Consider the following 19,489-nt stretch of genomic DNA (forward strand, 5'->3'; position numbering starts at 1 on the left):
CACACTCACAGCGCATCTTTTGTACTCTTCAGCACCACACGCTCTTGTTTCTTTTCATATTTTATTGGGTATATTTACAAACACCAACATGCATAGAGCTGATTCACAGGGAATTACAGAACTCAAGAGTTGGTACAGAACAGATTATGCTTTAAGTGTGCTACCAGCGATGGGCAATACCACACAGAGCTATGCAACTCATTACCACACAAAAGTACACACACGCAAGTGATAGATAGAGAGATAGATAGACAAGAGAAACAGATAAAAAGCAGATCAACTGGTATAATTAACAACAAATAATAAGTACACTATATTTATAATGCAACATAGCTGTTTCTTTCTCCAAAACATACTAATGTAATTCAAATGTCACAATTATAAATGCACAGATATAATGAAAAATAACAGCTACAAGAAAAATAATATGATAAAAAAGAAAAGAAAAGAATTAAAGTCATGCATCATTGCAGTTTGCCCTGTGAGGTAAGACTAAATGACACTAAATATGATTTTCTACCGAACACTTGCTGCTTGCTTAACTCTCAACCCATAACATTTTATTATATTTTTCTTTCTTTCTTTTTAAAACAGGGACATTAAAGCTCAAGCCAATTACAAAGCTATCTTTTCAAGGAGTTCTGTCTCAGATATTTTAAAATATACCTCCTAAACTACATCCTAAAAACAGTACAAATTGTCCCTGACAAACTCAGATACATAAATCCCAAACATTAAGTATAAATTTTAAAGGAATAGTTCACCCAAAAATTAAAAATCTGTCATCATTTACTCACCCCCAAGTTGTTTCAAACCTACATTTCTTTGTTCTGCTGTACTTAAAGGTACAATGTGATATTTTTTTCCGCTAGAGGTCGCTAGAAGCCTATTCAAAACAAAGGCGTAGTTTGATGACGCCAAGTTTTAGAGCGGAAACTTGGGACATGTGGTCTCCATCTCAAAGGACGGTGCAAAAGAATAGGGATTGGAGTCTGGAAGAACTCATGTTCGTGGATGCGATTATTAACGTTACTGTAGTATGAAGCAGAGCAGGACCGAGTGTTGTGGGAGCTGAACGAGGAGCTGGAGCGATTGATCAACACACTCCTCACGAGCAGCGGGACTTTTATTATGACACAGTCGCCGGCGCCGCTTCCGCTTTTCCGGTCATGAGTTTACGGGAGCTGTCCTTGTCGACAGAACCAGCGGCAGATGGTAAACAGTAATTATGTTCCATAAATAAGTAACACACTTGCTTGAAGCAAGCTAGTGGTTTGCTAGACACTACTTCCGCATTTGTCCACGGTACTGTTGTCATGTGGTTTCTACGTCAGTAAAGGCGGTAACAAAGTTAACTGACGTCATTGACAGGCGACTGCACTGCCCCGTGTCACTGTTTAGAATGGGGATTTTCTCATGATTTATAAGTAGTTGAAAACATTAGAGATATTGTTTGTAATCAGCTGGACAAAATATATAACACTAGCCTTGTGGTTTTTGGATATTTTACTGCAAAAATTTACATATTGTACCTTCAAAGGAAGATATTTGAAAGAATGTTTGTAACCAAGCAGATCTCAGCCCCCATTGCCTACCGTAGTATTTTTTTTTACCCTACTATGTTAGTCAATTGAGGGGCGAGATCTGCTTGGTTACAAACTTTCTTCCAAATATCTTCCTTTGTGTATAGAAGAACAAAGAAATGTATACAGGTTTGGAACAACTTGGAGGTGAGTAAATGATGACAGAATTTTCATTTTTGGGTGAACTATCCCTTTAAGCTTTCATACATTATACATACAGTAATGTGAATGCTCAGTTCTTTCAGTGCTCAGTTGCTACTGTAGCCGGCTGCTTTTCTGCAATTGGATGGAATCGTCCGGAGGGTCATGTGGTGTAATGAACAAAGCTGTGTTCCATGCGGACTGTCATGTTACCATGACAAGATTCATCTTTCATTTTGTCTAATATATTTTTTATTAGCAGCTCGGCTGGAAGCAGTGCCAAGCCAGAGGTGTGACAAAAACGTATACTACACATGAGCATTCAGTTGTGAGAAACACAGAGGGCCATTTAATGAACAAGAATACGCAAGCTCTAATTTAAATCACCTATCCCACTACAGCCACTAAAATCCTGGCCTACGCCTTTAGCATGAAGCGTTTTTATCTTGAGTGAATGTGTCCGTGCTCACAAATAAGTTGTATCGATGATTATTACCTTACATTTGCTACACACATTCATACACATTCATGCAGGTTTAGTATGTAACCCCCTGATTCAACGTATTATACTGATGCAGAATATCCATTCAAAAGATAATCGTTAATGCTATCGATCATACATGGTTTCCCCAGCAACAAGCCTCATAAACAGTACAGTACAGAGTATGCATAGTCACTATCAAGCTCATGGTGATACAGATCTTACCACATTAGCCATCACACTGTAAGAAAGATAAAAGAATCATCTACACACTACCACGCTAATATATTTGACCGTTACCATTGAGAGTTACGATAATAACAATAAGACAATAATAATGTTGGTCAAAAAAAAAAAATTCAAAATAAGGATATTTTTTCCTTTTTTTTCTAGGAAGTGAGATAATAAAAGGGTGTATATTAGGGAATCTTCAGGCAACATCAAAATTAAATTGTTGCTGTACAAATTAGGAGAACAAATTATTAATATTTTGAGGAATAAAATAAATTATATTCTGAATTGCTTGACAATTAGTTTATTTAATCACTAGTCAGTAAATCCTTATTAAATAGCTTCATAATTATAAAAAAAATAATAATTGTATAATAAACTAAAGAGTTAACTTGAGTAAATCTTTGATTTATGCACTAATGCAGCCCCAAAATAACCAAATCTCATGCCTTTGCAATGATGAACTCGTGCTTATCTTTATAAAACATTGATGGGCTGATGATATGACAAGAAATTCAAGGGGTTTTACATGAAAAAAAGCTGCATATGCATATTGGTTGTTTATTGGGGTTCAAATTATGATGAAATGCTTTTTTACGAATATACATATTTGATAACTTTGCGCTGAGCTGTTTAAGTAAGCTTGTGAGCTTTATGGCAGAACACCTAATAATAAATACAATTATTTTTTCTTAAACTTGATACTTATTCATTACCCATTTCTTGTTTACCTGTCTATCTATCTTTGTAAAATCTAAATATATTTATATATAGATGATTTATACAGTAATTTATAGTGAGTTGTTTTCTATATATCACAGAAAATATTCCAGACATCACAAACCAGGCAACGAGGGTCAGAGATAAACAGATAAACATGTAACACGGCTACTAATAACTACGTCTATATATGGTCTCTTTTTCCTTGTATGTTATCCCCTGATATTCTTTCACACAAACATACAGGCAGAATTAAAGATAAGTCACATGATAAGTGAAGCATAACCAATGGGAACAAGGCCCTCATTGTGACCTTGACGACATCGAATCCAGTCGTGGTCCACACCTCCCAACAGAACAAGTTCCTCCCCCTTCCTGAAGCTCAGCTCGGCTCCAGTGCCTGTGTGATCACACAGAGTTCTGACCACCCTGATGAATCAGAGAACAAGACCCAGCACATTGTTGACAGTAATAGCAGCAGTGATGCCGTAATTAATTAAAATCAACGATAACAACAAAACCTCTATCTATGAATTCAAATCTCAGCTCAAAACCTATTTGTTTTTCCAATATTATCAGTCATAGTGTGTAATCGCCTCATGTACTGCTCACTGGGTTTGTATGCCTATACCTTTCTGCTGTCTGCACACAATGCTGTACTCTTCTTTATAGATTTGAATGTTTTGCACAATTTTATATAACTGCTATACGAAACCGCTTTGGCTCTTGTTCTGGACTGGACAAATGTCCATTGTCCATATGACTGACTGTAGGATTGTCATGTTGTTGTTCTTTATTGTTAAGCATCCTTGAGCTCAGGAAAGGCGCTATTATTATTATTAAAACTACTAAAAACATGTTTGTTATTTGAAATAAAGCTGAAACACTATAAAATATAAATATTAGATGAGTGAAATAAATAACTAACAACTAACAACTAACTGAAATAAAACTAAACTAAAACTGAAATAAAAATAAACTATTTAGAAATATTTTTAAAAACAAAAACTAATAAAAATGACAAAAGAACATAAAATAAACTAAACTATACTAACAATAGTATAGAAAATATAAAAATAAAAGCTTATTTAAAATATTAATAAAAACTATAATAGTATATAAAATTAAAATAACACTGAGCAAAAGGTTCAAAAAGACAAAACAGACTTTGCTTTATGGGTCAATGACATACAAAAATTATCCATAATAAATCATACTTAATGACTCTAAAATGTAGTGTAAAGTAATAACATATTTTCCTTTCACCTTGAACACACGAGTGTACACATTATATATTTAAATACAGTGTATATGTTATATAAGTAAAAAGCTGTTGTTTTGCAAATATAATGAAATATCATACTGTAAGTGTTGTTTTTTTGTATTTTAAGTATTTCTGAATTAATTAAATAATTAGTTTATTAATAAATAGAAAAATACTACCTAAAAAAATACCTAAATACCAAAAACCCTACAAAAAGCACTTAAAAAAGACCCAAAAGGTTTGAACATTAATCTCATTAAAGGTGCAATATGTAATATTTTCTGTCTGCTAGAGGTCGCTAGAGGCCTATTCAAAACAAAGGCGTAGCTTGATGACGCCAAGTTTGAGCGCGGAATCTTGGGACATGTGGTCACCTCAACGGCCGGTGGAAAAGAATTGGGATAGGACACCGGAAGAAATCATGTGATTATTAACGTTACTGTAGAATGAAGCAGAACAGGACCGAGTGTTGTGGGAGCTGAACGAGGCCACTGGAGCGATTGCGCAAAACACACCTCACAAGCAGAGGAACTTTTATTATGACACAGTCGTCGGCGCCGCTTCCGCTATTCCGGTCATGAGTATGAGGTAATGCAGCTCTGTTTATCATATTAGATACGTCTGAGAGTGTTGAAAATGATGTTATAACGTTACTCTGTACATTCGCTCGACGGCTGCTGTGAGACACTTGTTTGACACACTGAAGTAAGCTAGATCGATTTTAATATCATATTAATAAATGCGGCATGGCTTGTGTTGATAAATGGCATGCAATTCATTTTAAAACATATTGTATGATGGAGAAAATGCTGTATTACTGTTACTAAAAATAAAGCTGCATACGTTTATGCATGTTAGCTACACAAAATAGTGTTTTTCTCTGAGGCAGAGTAAAGCATGGTACTAAAAAAAAAATCAAGAAAATTAGATTTAAACAAAGACTAAACGTGTTGAGCTATATAACAACAATTCATTTTCTGTCTATAAATATATCAAAATAGTTGTTCCTTTGTCTATTAAAACATGTAAAAACATGTAATATTGGTGTTTCCATGGTTTCTACAAAATAAAACCGGAAACCGAGGGTAACACAGGTATGACGCAATTGACAGGTGACTCCCTCACACGTCCCGAATCCTTGGTTAAAAGTGTAATTTTCTCACGATTTACAAATAGATGCAAACATTTGGGATATTGTAAGTACTCAAGTGAACAAAATATATAACACTGGCCTAGTGGTTTTTGGATATTTTACTGCAAAATTATTACATATTGCACCTTTAAATGCATAAATGTAAATGTATTAAGATAAATGTGAATAATCTAATGGAAACTTTACCTCAGGGGCTTTGGCTGATCTCTTGTTTCATTAATCTTTTCGTTTTCATCTTCTTCCTTATCTTTGCTTCTCTGGAGCTCTTTCTTTTCAGGCGGAGAACCCTGGCCAAGATTCACTATGCGAGAAAGGACAGATGCGCCAGGGGAGAGCCACTGAGATGGACGCCTATGTGAGAGTAACAGCATAGAAGAGAATAAAAATATGCACATGAATAAACCTGACACATCTGAAAACAAACTAAACTGACATTTAAAAAACATCATCAAACCTGCTTATTGGTGGGTTGTTGGGGCTCTTAGAAGCTCCAAAGAGCCGTCCCAGACCCCAGGGAACAGCTGCTCCACTATCCCACAAGGAAAGATCCTCTCTTGTTTGTTGCCTGTTTTCAGCTGGACTTTTTGGGTTCAGTGAGAAGCCTGTCTTGAAGTCATCTGGTGAGTTAGGACCTTTAACATCCTCTGTGTTAGTGGTCAAACCAAAGTTCTGCCCTAAACGTTCCCCCAAACGCATCACTGCCCCCCACCCTTGCTGAAGAGCCTGGCCTGCCTGCTGGGAAAGGCTTCCGGCATTAAGAGGTGCCGAGATCTCATTCCCGTTAAACCATGACAATGGCGGATTGGCTTCCTCCTTGGTGATGCTTGATGACAGCGAAATTGGATTGCGATAGGCTGACACATCAAGAACATGACTTGTGAGACCTGAATTAGGGTTGGTGTCTAAACCCAAACTGCCATGGTCTTGCTCAAACACGCTTCCAAGATTATGGCCACTTCCTTGGAAAATCCCCTTGGGTGACAAGTGGAAGCTGAAGTCTTCATTTGGCGGGCTATATATATCAGATGTGTGACTGGCTGGGGTGAGAGTTGGGGACGAGGGGTCAAGGTGGTGATGCTGAAATAGCAGGTCGAGGTTAAAGGTCAGAAGAGAGAGAGGCTGCAGTAGGAGGAGAAGCTCCTCAAAAAGAGGCTGGCAAGAAGTGAGTGACAGACGCATGAAGGAAGCGGGGCGATAATATGTCTCCAACACATCTGCGGGACAGTAAAAAAGTTATTACAGTTATTATTATTTTAAAAAAAGTTGATAAAATATATTATTATTATTAAAAAAAATATTACAGGATTTATTCAAATAAATAAAAACTATTTAAACATTTAAATCTGGTCACTGGTAAAGATCTTAAATGGTACTACAGTGACCTTTCCTAAAAACCCTGGAAATGAGTTAGTATTTTCAAACTTCCAGTTGCACTATCAATGGGTTTTTCGATTCGGTTTTTGGTTTCGCCGCTAGAGGTCGCATATTCAAAACAATAACAAAGGCGTAGCTTGATGATGCTGTGAAGGAGCGGGGAATGATGGGAAATCTTCACCTCCACAGCCGATGGAAGTCAGTCCAATGGACTCACAAATCATGTTCATGAATGAGGTAATGAAATAAAGTTTTATAACCGTTACATTTGATCACATGTTTTTATTTAATTCTATTGAATTAGCCACAAGTAATAATGTTTAATGCTTAATTTCAACATGTCAGTTTATTTGTCAAATTAAATGGTGGGGTAACAAGGCAAAGAGGAGGGATGTTACACTGGTTAAAATTGCAAATTTCTCTAGATTTAAATGTTGGAAATATATGGGATAATGTAAGTACACAAGTGGTTTTTGGACATTTTAATGCAAAAATCATACATACTGTGCCATTAAATGCCTGAAATAAGGTCTGTGGTAAACACAAGCTCAATATACTTTTACATTTTATTCTATGGCACAAAACATACATATCAGTAATACCCCACTTGTGATTTATTTGAGCTTTTACATGTCTTGAAAAAAGCATTTGTTAACAAGTGGCTAAATTGGAGATACAGAGGTTCTATAGTCTGCGTTTGCTGCCACATTGTGTTTATACTCACGTTCTTAAAAACTATTCTAACTCAAACTTTCCAACTTCTAGATTTTAAAGAAAGTTCGAAAGAGTCATTGGAAGTGGTGGAGAAGGGGAAGTCATGTGAATGTGGTGTAGTTCGTTTATAACTTTAGCTTTTTAATTCTGGCGATTGTAATTAGGCCTCAAAATTCACAAAAGTTAATTTATGAATATTATCTTGATGAACAAAACAAATAAGAATCATGCCTTTTGTTGGTTTTCTGTGGTAATCCAAAAGCCAGTTAAAAAATCCTATTGCTTTTTTGTTGAGGGCATCAGGGTGATGCAAACTTCCTGGTTGGGCTACAATAATGTCGTCACTGCAGAATTCTATGGGTGCCGTTTTTACCTCATTTGCATATTGCTCTTATTACATTTTGATCAATGTGAAATGATTTTTAGAAAATAAAAATGTAATGTTTGTTTTTTTACTATCCGTCACTGTAACTAATTTGTTGCTGGTCCAAAAACTAGCTTAAGATGGATTTTCCAGCAAGGACCACTAGAGAACAACAGTAAATATGAACACTTACCACTGCAGGACTGCAGATGTGAAAGCCAGTAATCCAGAAGCTTGACACTACATGAGAGAGTAGAAGAGGAAAAGAAGAGAGAGACAATTATTATTCACATAAGTCATTTTGGCAATTAAATCTTAGATGGACTTAGGATGAGAAAAATTCTGCCTTACTTGAGAAGGCCAAACAGGAAGGCGTTGAACCTGTGTCTGCTCTGCTTAAGCTGGGGAAGCCCCGCTACTTTAGTCTGGAGGTTGTGCAAAGCCTGTGTGCTCGGACCTGAAAGAGCACCATAAACGAAGAGAGACATTTTAGCATTTAAGAAACTCATTGTTTATTTTAAAACGCTAGGAAGGGCAACATAATGAATGTATATCATGCTGAGACAATGAATATGAGCAGCAAAAAAAACAAAAAACACTGAGGGAGAGAATTGAGGAATATTTAAAGATTGTAAGTATGACAGAGATGCATGAGTCAATACTGCGGGGATTCACGGTGCCAGAAAAAAAGAGAATAAATCAAGTTGGATCATGAGAGGTAGAAGAGGAGAGAGAAAGAGAGGCAGAATATAACATGAGATATTTAATGAAGGTAATTGTCTAGTAATCCAGGTCAAGATGTCTTGTACCTGGTTTGGTGGAGGCCTGAACCAATCCCCAGGGTGAATTAGGCCTTCTGCCTGCAATGAGGTCACTCTGGTGGGGCTTGAGTCCATCACAGAGAAGGCTGCGCAGGGCTGGGCAAAGGCACTGCAGTACCAGACGACCCAGAGAGGGATTTACACTGCTGTCTCCAGAAAGAGTCTGTCAACAGATGTCAAGAAAAGGGCAGTGGAGGATAGGCAGATAAAAGAAAGGGAGAGAGACAAGCAGAGAAAAGAAAAAAAAATGTGCAAAGCAATGGGAAAAAAGAGATATAGGATATTTAAAGTATTCAAATGAATAAAAAAGGGTAGAGAGAGAGAGAGCAAAAAATAGGAGAAAGAGGTGAAAAGGTGCATGAGGTTAGTGTGCAAATAAGTTATTTGCAAAGCTCATGTTCATGGACTTTGATGTACCTTATTTACCGAGTAAAACTGAAGAAAGAAAAACGATAAGCCAAGTGCATGGAAGTGGCATGGAGAGAGGGGAAAAAACAAGTAGGGATTTACTAATTTTAGTTCAAAGGCTTTTATTCCTGTGGGAAACTAAAGTGGGGTTAATGATGCCAAATTTGAAAATGAAAGTTGGCACAAAACTGACCTTCTGTACAACAGTCCTGGACGAACTGAACTGAGCCAAAATGGCCTCCACTGCCACACTGACTGAATTGACAAGAGCTGTGTGGCAAAAACACATACAATTACAACTTTTTTATTTTTTTAAAAATTGAAAAATAAAGATAAATATGAACCACCTTTTTATAATCATGAGGTATACAATACTATATTACTTTTCTTTTCTTGCAGGCATGCAGAAGACAGCCCTTCAGCACTCAGTGAAGTTCTCACATCATCTCCCATCCAGGCCTTGTTCTTCTGCTCAGAGCCGGCAAATGAGAAGCTGCGGACAGCTATTAGGAGGAAAAGAAATCAGGGTGGGGTTAGAAACTCAATTAACAGAAGATAATGTATTACAGTTGATCTTGAGTCATCCAGTGCAGTACATGACAGCAGTTTGTGAGGAACATATATAGATCTCATACAAATATTCATGAATAAATTATAAAAGATATTTATTCATTTGAGACATATTTGGATCTGATTTGACATATTTGGGCTTATCACATGCATTACCATAAGGTAAGTGAAAAACAAAACATGCAGAGCAGCAAAAAAAAAGAAAAGAAACATTAATCTCTTAAAAATAAAAAGATATTTGTAAAAAAAAAAAAAATACATTAAATTAAAAATAAACACAAAAAGCAAAGGAATAAGTAAAAAAAAAGCAAGTATATTAAAATATAAAAAGCTACATTATGTAACTTTTTTAGTTTGAAACAAAATTTTAATAATGAGCGTTTTTGCTTTGGCCTATGTTAATTTATATTTTAGAGATTGAGTGAAACTGCATATGTCCGGCATTAATTCTGTGTGTGTTTACGTCATATCTGTAAATAAAGGAAAGAAGGTCAGGCTACATAAACAGTTTTTTTTAAATCTCTAAACCAGTTCCTATTTTGGTCTATTTGTCTTATAACCTACTAGTCGAGTTATAATAGTTTCCACTATACTTTCAGTCTGATGGCCTTAAATCATCAGATTCATCCATATAGAATAGTAAAGCCAAAGTATAACTCACATAATTACCAAAACAATCTTCCTCCACCATTCAATTGTGATTCAACCGCTGGAAAGTCAAAAGTTACATAGTGTAGCTTTAATTTACAGAATTTATAATACTAAATTTCAAGTGAACGAAAAAAGGAACACAGTTGAACAGTAAAAAATAACATGAAATCATCGCTTTCAGAAAGAGGCTCTGATGTCATCATGCAATGAACAACCACATATTTCACACTGCCACAGACACTGACAGTGCTACAGTATCCACAGGATATGAATGAGACACAGACAAACAGACAGTGCTTCACAATCAAAGGAACTGGAAAAGAAGTGGAGAAAAGTGAGAGAAATGAGAATGCACTGATTTCTTACTCGAAGTGAGTGGTGGTGGACTCTGAGAGTGAAGTATGGGAACCGAAGGCTCCCGCAGAGGGGCTTGAACAGGGGGAGTGTACAGATAAGGGTAGTAGAGGGGTGCAGCAAGGGCAGGAAGGGTGTGACTGCGAGGGAACAGGGGTGAGCAGAGACGGGCAACATCTGTGCCTGGAACTGGAGGCCCGGACCTGTAGGGAGGTGAGATCGCTCCTACGGGGGACAGCCGTGGTGGGGCGCCTTTATGCAAGGGGCAGTTTTTGGGGTGGTAAAGGTAGTAGGCAGGGAAAGATACAAGCTGCTGTTTGTTCTGCGTTGTGTTTTCATTGCTGTCATAAAACGGGTTGATTGGTGGTTTTGAGTTATCAACGTTGTCTGAGTTCAAATCAAACAGCGAGTCGGCATCTTTATAGCTGTTTTTGTTCGCATAGCTCTGATTTTTGAGGTTTCGCATAGTAATGTAAGCCTGCATGTCAATGTTTTTGTATGGTGTTATGTCGCCCTCAGTGAGTGTGTTAATGTTAGTTGGTGGTTCAGGGTCAGTGAACAGCTTCAGGGTATTTGTTGTGTATCTGGCATCACTGTAGAGTGAATCATCATTTCTGATTGAATCTACTTCATTGTTATACACAGAACAGAAGTTGGTTTTTGTGTTGTCGGGATCATGCCCACAGATGTATAAAGAATCTAGAAAGCTGTCAGCATGATTACAGCGGTGGTACAGAGAATTCATGTTACCATTGAGGTCATTGTCTTGTTTACAGAACAAAAACGCATTGTTTTCTGTCCCTGAACAGTACAGGGAGTCGGTATAGTCATTTTTGCTGCAGTCAAAAGTGGAATTTATGCATAACGGGTTTGAGATGTTTATGGAACCCTCACAGCTGGCCACGGCATGATTCCTGTTAGTGTCAGTGTGGTAACATTGGGAGGCTTGTGACAGGGGATCAGAGTGCAGGTAATAAGGTGAGGTCAAGGAAAGGGACAGGGGAGGTGAGGACACTTTAAAAGAAGCATTATGGGTGAAGAATAATGAAAGTATAACAATGGAGAAGATTCAGAATCGAAAGGATGGGCAGAATGGTAAAAACAGCAAACAGTAAAGAAAGAGGAAGAAAAAGAGAGAATGGGAAAATGTTAGTGTCATTTTAAAGAAGAGAGAATGCACTTATGTAAATATGATGAAACAGATGATAGAGAACTCCTTTAAACATTCAATATGCTAAAGAGCAAACATTAGAACACAGCACAACACGCCACAGTGTATGGGAAAAGTATGTACATTATTCACTGTTTGAAGAAAATATGTATCATAATACATACAAGTTCTCAATTCATAAAAATTTTGGGTACATTTATACGGCAATGATGTACTAAAACGTTTTTTTTCTTTGTACAAATGACAACGTCATCAAAATGATCCCCATTTACATGGATCCAAGAAAACGACTAAAAACGCTGTATTATTCATGCAGCCAGTAGTTGGCAATGTCACTTTGTAAAGAAAGACTACTCGCCTGCGCACATACGCATTATTTTACAGAGCACCATACAAACATGCATGCCTACAGTCTGAACACGTAATGCATGTGTATGCTGTCACCGTTTTCACATATTTGCATTTTTGTAGTTTACATGGAGATGAGATAATGGTATCGTTTTCAAAATCTTGCACTTTGAAATCGGTTTTCAAAAGTTTGGAATTTCAGGCCCCCAAAATGCCATTGTAGTTTAAATTAACAACCAAAATGCATAAAATGTTTTCAGTTTTTATTTGAAAACGGTGTTGTGTAAATGGCCCCTTAATGTGCCACACCCTTATATCTTTTATTTGCCTTTTTTTAGCTACTAAAATATCCTCTTCAAAATAACCTACAATTTTCTGTTGCAGTATATGGTGTGCAAAGCCTAATAGCACTATATCTGATCCTTCAACATCTGACTGTGTACAGGAAAGCATGCACTATCTCTCTAGAATCTCACTAGGAGCTTCACTAGGATCACATTTCACCTGCAATGGCAACTCTGAATTTAAAGGCAAGCTACAAGACTTGAGTGTTTCAGTATATGCTCTTTTAAATGCACAATACTCACAATTACTTTATGATTCTTATCAGTAGATTGCATGTTGCATTTCAATGTTATGTTGTTTGAAGTGTTGAAAAACTGAATCATTTTGAACCTCAGTCAAAAAGTATACATTGTTCATCATACAGTACATTCAATACATCTAGAGTATTATGATTTACTCACATAAAAAACATTTTCCTTTACCTTAACATGTGGCGATATCTCTCTCTCAAATGAATTCAGTTTGACTCAGTATTTCCTGTTTCCCTGTTGCTGTACTGTGATTGGTGTAAAGGTCTGAGTCACACCTTTCCTACACTTAAAGGCATAAGGTCATTTTCTTGTGCTATGTGACAAAGCCACAAATATGAGTGATAAAGGGTGTAAAGTTTCACAGCAATTTACTAACAAAAATGATAACAGACACACAACTTGAAGAACAAAATTCATAAATACTAATATCCATGAAAAAGATGACTAGCACAAATATTGCCAAAGCATGGGTTAGCAGAGTTGTGTGATGTGATAACCTTGTAAACAAAAATGAGGGCTCCCTAAAATGTATTTGCTACTCAATTTACAGGCACATTAGAGGCCGTTTATATCTGATGTCAAAAGTGAAGTAACCTGATCCAAGCAAATTTGCTTTTTCCATTTGGCAGATAAACAGTGCAGAAAGGAGCACAGCAAAAAGGCAAATGGAAAATTGAAAATAATGAGAAGCGAGAATAACAAGCATAGGAGTATCAAATTAATAAAAGGAGACAGCGAAGCATGTCAGAAAGATGACAAAGCAGGGTTGAGGACAGAGGCTGAAAGGTTTGTGATGTGCATCATGACTATAGTATGAGACAATATTTGTAATGGTAATATTATTTTAAGGGAAATGGCAATTAATTTGACTTCAACTTAAATAGAAACACTGACTGAAAAATAGGAAGGCTGACTGAAGAAAGTATGACAGAATGCGTGGCACGGCAAGGAAAGAGAGAATGAAAGAAAACGGGAATTAGCCTGCTGAGAGGATGAATAATTAAAAGGCTTTGTGACATCATGAGAAACAACAGAGAATTAAGCTTGCTGCATTCTGAGATTCCCTCCAGTCTTGCTCTGCTGATTCATCTACCCATCTGCCTGTGTGACTCTCATCTTGGCTCACCACTTTCCTTGTCATCAGACCATTGTTCTTTTACTTTCTCTTTGATATTCCACTGAATTTGCACTGTTTTATGATGTTGATGAACCCTCTAAGACAAAAGTGGTCAGAGAAAACATATAAATTTATGAAGTGCAACTTTACCTGTTGTCCTGGATTCCAAAGTCCATGCTCCATCTGCCGTTCCCCTAACTTCCACTTCATCTTCGACTTCCATCTTTTTGGTGTGAACAGCTTTATCTCTTTCATCACAAATAGTCCTAAGGCTGCCTTCGCTTACTGAACAGCTAATTTGTTGGGACACTTTGGGTTCTGCAGGGCAATCATCTTGTATATTCAGGCGGCACATTTCCCTAAAAAGGGACAATGAGGCAGGAGTGGGTGGCGGCTGAAGAAAAGAGGCTTGTGCTTGAGAAGTATATTCCCAGCCATCCCCATCATTCTTCTCTCGTCTCCATTTTAGGTTGTACAGGAAATCAGGGTCTGGGGTGATGACAGTTGGATCGGGTTCTGGTTGAATAGGAGCTGGTGTGGAGCTCTGTTTGCTTCTGTTGCGTAATTCTTTAAAGGTTGTCACTTTTAAGCCTGAAGTTGAGACTTTTTGCAATGTGCCATCATTGGACAATTTTCGGATCTCAAGAGGTGGCGACTCTGTTTCTGGGGTGAAGGCTATCAGCCAGTCAAATCTATCTGGGCGAGATGCATTGGCAGGTAGAGTACATGGCTTAAGAGGGGGAAGTTCAGGAGGATTGGACACAATTGGTGGACAAGGGGGCAATGGTCGTGGAGGTGGTGGAGGAGGGGTGTCTGAAATCATAGAAGAATAATCAAAACTCCCAAAGCTAACATTTGGGATTTTTGTATTGCTAAGATCAGTGCTGTAATATGAGTTGGGAGACAGGCTAACATTGGATCCAAAACCACAACCGCAGCTATGATTACAGTTTCCACCATTTCTCTTACGTCGTCTTGCCATTTCTGTGAAGGATGTTGTCCTGTTTGCTTCTTTCTGTTCATCTTTAGAAGCGTCCTTTTCACGGAGAGTATCTAATTCCTCTACACCTGTAGGCCTGTCTTTCCCAAATCTGGTTCCTTCACTCAATCTGGAATGCAACCCCTTATCTACACCATCTTCCTTGTGTGTTCTGTTTACACTGATATCTCCAATCTGAGAGACATCAGACACTGGCTGTTGCTCATTTTCCAGGACTACATCTACGCAGACACCCAACTCGGGACTAAGTTTAAGCAATTCAGCTTGGGTGAGGCCAGCTAGTGCAAGCAACTTTCTGATTTCCACATCCAGAGCATGAAAAGATGGAGGGGGTGGGAGTGATGGTGGAGGTGGAATAGCCGGAGGCGAGGACACTGCAGGTGGAGGTGGCAATGGAGGAGGTCTGGACGTTGGTGGTGGAAGGGACAGAGGAGTCTTTTCTCTTTCAAGCTCAGCAAGCCTTAGAGCCTCTAGACGGGCTTTATGACGTCTTCTTGGGGGAGGGATGGGTGGGGTGGGGGAAGTGAGAGTAGGTCTTTCTGTATTTAGGGAGAAGTAGGGCACAGGCTGTGATGGAGGAGGAGGAAGGGCAGGAGGTTTTAAGGCTGGGGGTGAGGATGACAATGCAGGCAAGGTAGGAGCAGGGACTCTTATAGAGAAAGGAGTAGTGTCGTCAGTGGATGAGACTGAGAAGGTATGTCCACTTATGTTCTCATAAGTGTGTGATTCTAGGTGAGCACTCACATGCCTCATTGGAGGCTTTGGGGGCCGGGGAGGAGGATCCAATGGTGATGAAGCAAGTGAATCAGAGGCAGGGGTTTCATCAAGGTCAGAAGGAGCTGTCAGATCTACCCCTGCATCAGAAAATTCCTGGGAGTCACTTGATTTGTTGCTTTTATACAAATTCCATGGAATATCAATGTTGCCCATTTCATCCAAAACTCCAGTGATATCCTCATTGTCAAAGTCTAACCCTTCCTCCTGAAGTTTCACAAGATATGCCAACTTCACCTCTTTGTGGACCCTCTGAAGCTTCTGCTGGTGATCCAATCTATCTCTGACAATCAGCTCACCATCCAGTTCCCAATGTGCCAGCCTAACAATGCGGTAGAACAGATCCATTTTGCCCAACTCTTCTATGGAGTCTAAAAAATGGAGGAGATCCACTTTGATACATTTTTCTTCTTCTGATACCTTGCTCTCTGTGTAGTCAGAAGAAGGAGAGCAAGGGGCAGAGGGATAGCCTTCATCAGAAGAGCAAGGCGATCTTGCAGAAAGGTTGAGATCCATTGGTAAGACATTGGACTGAAAGGTAGGGCAATTGGAGACCAAAGTACAAGAAGATGGACAGCTTTCAGTGGACTCTTGGTCCTGTGATGACAATGAAAATGTATCAGGGCAGTCACACTCCAGATCTGAGCAGCTGCTAATGGATGTGGACGAAGATGAGGTAGAAGATGTGAGGGAAAAATCTAGCATGGATTCTGGGCAATTGCAGGAAGAAGGGACAAGAGTATCATCATCTTCATCGTCATCATCTTCGTCATCGTCACCATCGCAATTGCCGTTGCCATTCACATCAACACTGTCATTTACACTGCAGACATCATTTTTGAGGTCACCACCCTCTTTTTCATCCACATTGCCATTTTCCTCTTCTCTCTCCTTTACTGGGATGGGATGAGGTTGCTTTACTTCTGGCTCACACTCGTCTTCTTTGATGTCTTGTTTTGGAACAGCCAATTCCTTCTGAGAAGGTGGCGGCGGCGGTAGCTTCATTTGTTGCCTGATGTTTACAGTATTATTGTTGTTATGGTTGTGATTAAAAAGGCTGTTGCTATCCTGAGGAGAATGGCCATCACAACACAGACAAGGTAGGCTGGGCTCATTGCAGTTTGGATCCACTGCTGGGGCCAGGTTTGATACAGTGTGTCCATTTTTTGGTTTTGAGATTGCTGGTATTGCGTGAGCACCATTCTTCTGTGGCCGCACCAGTTTGGACTGAACCACTGGGGCTCGTGCACCTTGACCAGGGCCTTTTAACCTGGAAGACTCAGGTGGTCCCCGAGTGCCACGACGAGGGGATGGAGACGCTGTGTTCATATTTTTGTCATCTCTCTTAACCCCTTGGCTTGGTTTTGCCTCTGTGCGTCTATTGTCAAACCTGCGGGAACGCGGGGGCACAGAGGGACGAGAGGAGGGGTGCATGGTGGGATAGTTTTTATATCCTGATTTAATGTTTGTCTAAGGAGTTTGTAAACATATCGGGTCACATCTTGGATTTAGTTAGTACCTGAAATATCAAAAAAGACAGATTCTGTTTAGAAACAAAGAAAAAAAAAAAAACCTTGCTTGAGAGGCGGGACAAAAATTCTTCATAATGTAGCATACTTTGGTAAATTTAATAGGTAAGTATTTCTCTTTCTTGGACTAATATTGAACATCATTATTATTTCCAGTTTTTTAGAGCATAAAAATATGTACTGAAATACAAGTACCTACTGTACACATCACCTTTTTTTCTTTTCTTTTCTTTCTTTTTTTACAATTGCTGGCATTCTCAATACTAATATTCAATTTTGTCTAACAAATAATACATAATTGTAATCATATTCACATAATAGTGTGTTTGTATCATTATTTCATATACTGTAGGCCTATTATATCAATATCAAAGCATCTTTTCATAGTCTTTTATTGCATTCTCCAAAGCTATGGCCTCAGAATTTTTTTTTTTTTTTTATTCTCGCAGTTCTTACATTCTTGAATAATAATCTAAATACATGCATAGAGAGAACATAACATTATCATACATAAAGGAAGGTAATGAACGTGCTGTCGCAAAATGTAGACTTAACATATCCAGAAATCTCTTTATTCTATACAATATCTGTGCCTTTTCTCTGCGGGAGCCATGTGGAGCAGAAAATCATAGCAATGACTAACGCTGTTTTCGCTCTTCATAAAACACCGTGGGCAATGCACTGCTCGCGCCCAATGTCCTTGGATACAGAGGATGGAAATCTAGGCCTAGCGAGCACTTTAGTAAAAAAACTCATAATAAATACATATATAAGCATCATGTACTCTAATACACCATTGTGTATCATTTAATGTTGGTGGCTAATATATTAAATATCTAAAGAGCGGTTTAAAATAATAGCTTACAAGATGAGATGACATACGAGTTGTGTTGACACCTCCTCCGCAGACATTAATGGTACAGTATCAATACAGTAGACTAAAATTTCACATTAATAACGTATCGGCTTATGATATAGCTTCTAAGTGTTTCTTCACAAGCAAAACAAATCTGAAAAGAATCAGAAAATTCGGTAATAAGACAAAACGCTTTAAATGTAGCATACAATGTAATACAAACAAAAAACGAATTTACCCAATTTCCAGAAGGATATAATGGATGCGTTCTTCTTGATCTCGATCTCTATTCCATTGCACAAGCCATGACTCTGAAATTATTATATGCCGTTATTCTCTTTCCTGCTGTCTATCGCTCCGTCATCTAACCCTCCCCTCCTCTCTCTCATCCCATCCTCGAGACCACACCCCTCAGCAGCATCTCTCGTCTGTTCGGAGTGCTGCGCGCGCGGCTCGAGACCTCTCTTCACACACTCATTCAAACACCTCACAAAGAGAAATGCATAGTAAAATGACGTTGATCAGATTTGTTTATTAAAAGCACATTTCTGTCTTTCTGTAATTCAAATATACAGTAATAATGAGGATTGATGATCACTGACCGAACACTTAGACAGACATTCTGGTAGTCTATAAATGTGCAGTACAACCGTTAATGTCACAGGTTTCACTAAAACAAAACAAACAACAAACAAACAAACAAACAAACAAACAAAAAGGCTAGGTTTCTGAATGAAACTGCCCTTAAGTAGCATTGTGTTCTGTGTGGGAAGATATGTTTTCTCAAGGATATTTCTTTGTTTATTTAAAGGATTAGTTTACATTCAAATGAAAATTACCCCAAGCTTTAATCATCCTCAAGCCATCTTAGGTGTATATGACTTACTTTTTTTGACTTACACAATCGGAGAAATATTAATAAATATCCTGACACATCCAAGCTTTATAATTGCAGTAATTAATGAGTACGAAGCTGAAGATAGTCTCCCCATCCACATCCATCCATCATGAACGTACTCCACACGGCTCCGAGGGGTTAATAAAGGCCTTCTGAAATGAAGCGATGTGTTTGTGTAAAAAAAAAAATTTCCACATTTAACAAGTTATGAAGTAAAATACCTAGCTTTCCCAGACAGCCTTCCATAATCAGCAAAGAAAGTGTAAAACTTTTCTTTTTCGTAATTTAAAAACGGAAGACGGTCTGGTGGAAGCTAGATATTTTACTTCATAACTTGTTAAATATGGATATTTTTTACACAAACGCATCAC

The 19,489-nt window shown here is 38.1% G+C and overlaps 1 protein-coding gene across 3 annotated transcripts; it reads right to left on the reverse strand.

The window, feature by feature from the left end:
* Positions 1 to 1,738: 1,738 nt before the first annotated feature.
* On the reverse strand, positions 1,739 to 19,100 carry rusc1 (RUN and SH3 domain containing 1). 3 transcript variants are annotated; one of them, XM_067402943.1, is made up of 11 exons: positions 18,459 to 19,100; positions 14,212 to 17,354; positions 9,638 to 9,757; positions 9,448 to 9,524; positions 9,264 to 9,281; positions 8,835 to 9,009; positions 8,377 to 8,482; positions 8,219 to 8,265; positions 6,028 to 6,787; positions 5,760 to 5,924; positions 1,739 to 3,556 (listed from the first exon to the last, which is right to left on the reverse strand). In XM_067402943.1, exons 2-11 carry the CDS (start codon positions 17,267 to 17,269, stop codon positions 3,460 to 3,462), a joined length of 4,623 nt encoding a protein of 1,540 aa, XP_067259044.1. In that variant the 5' UTR covers positions 17,270 to 17,354; positions 18,459 to 19,100; the 3' UTR covers positions 1,739 to 3,459. The 3 variants fall into 3 exon arrangements, with proteins under 3 accessions (XP_067259044.1, XP_067259025.1, XP_067259034.1); XM_067402924.1 differs by having other exon boundaries at positions 1,739 to 3,585; XM_067402933.1 differs by lacking the exon at positions 9,264 to 9,281 and having other exon boundaries at positions 1,739 to 3,585.
* Positions 19,101 to 19,489: the final 389 nt, after the last annotated feature.

The sequence above is a fragment of the Chanodichthys erythropterus genome, chromosome 2, assembly GCF_024489055.1.
Source record: "Chanodichthys erythropterus isolate Z2021 chromosome 2, ASM2448905v1, whole genome shotgun sequence".
NCBI lineage: Eukaryota > Metazoa > Chordata > Actinopteri > Cypriniformes > Xenocyprididae > Chanodichthys > Chanodichthys erythropterus.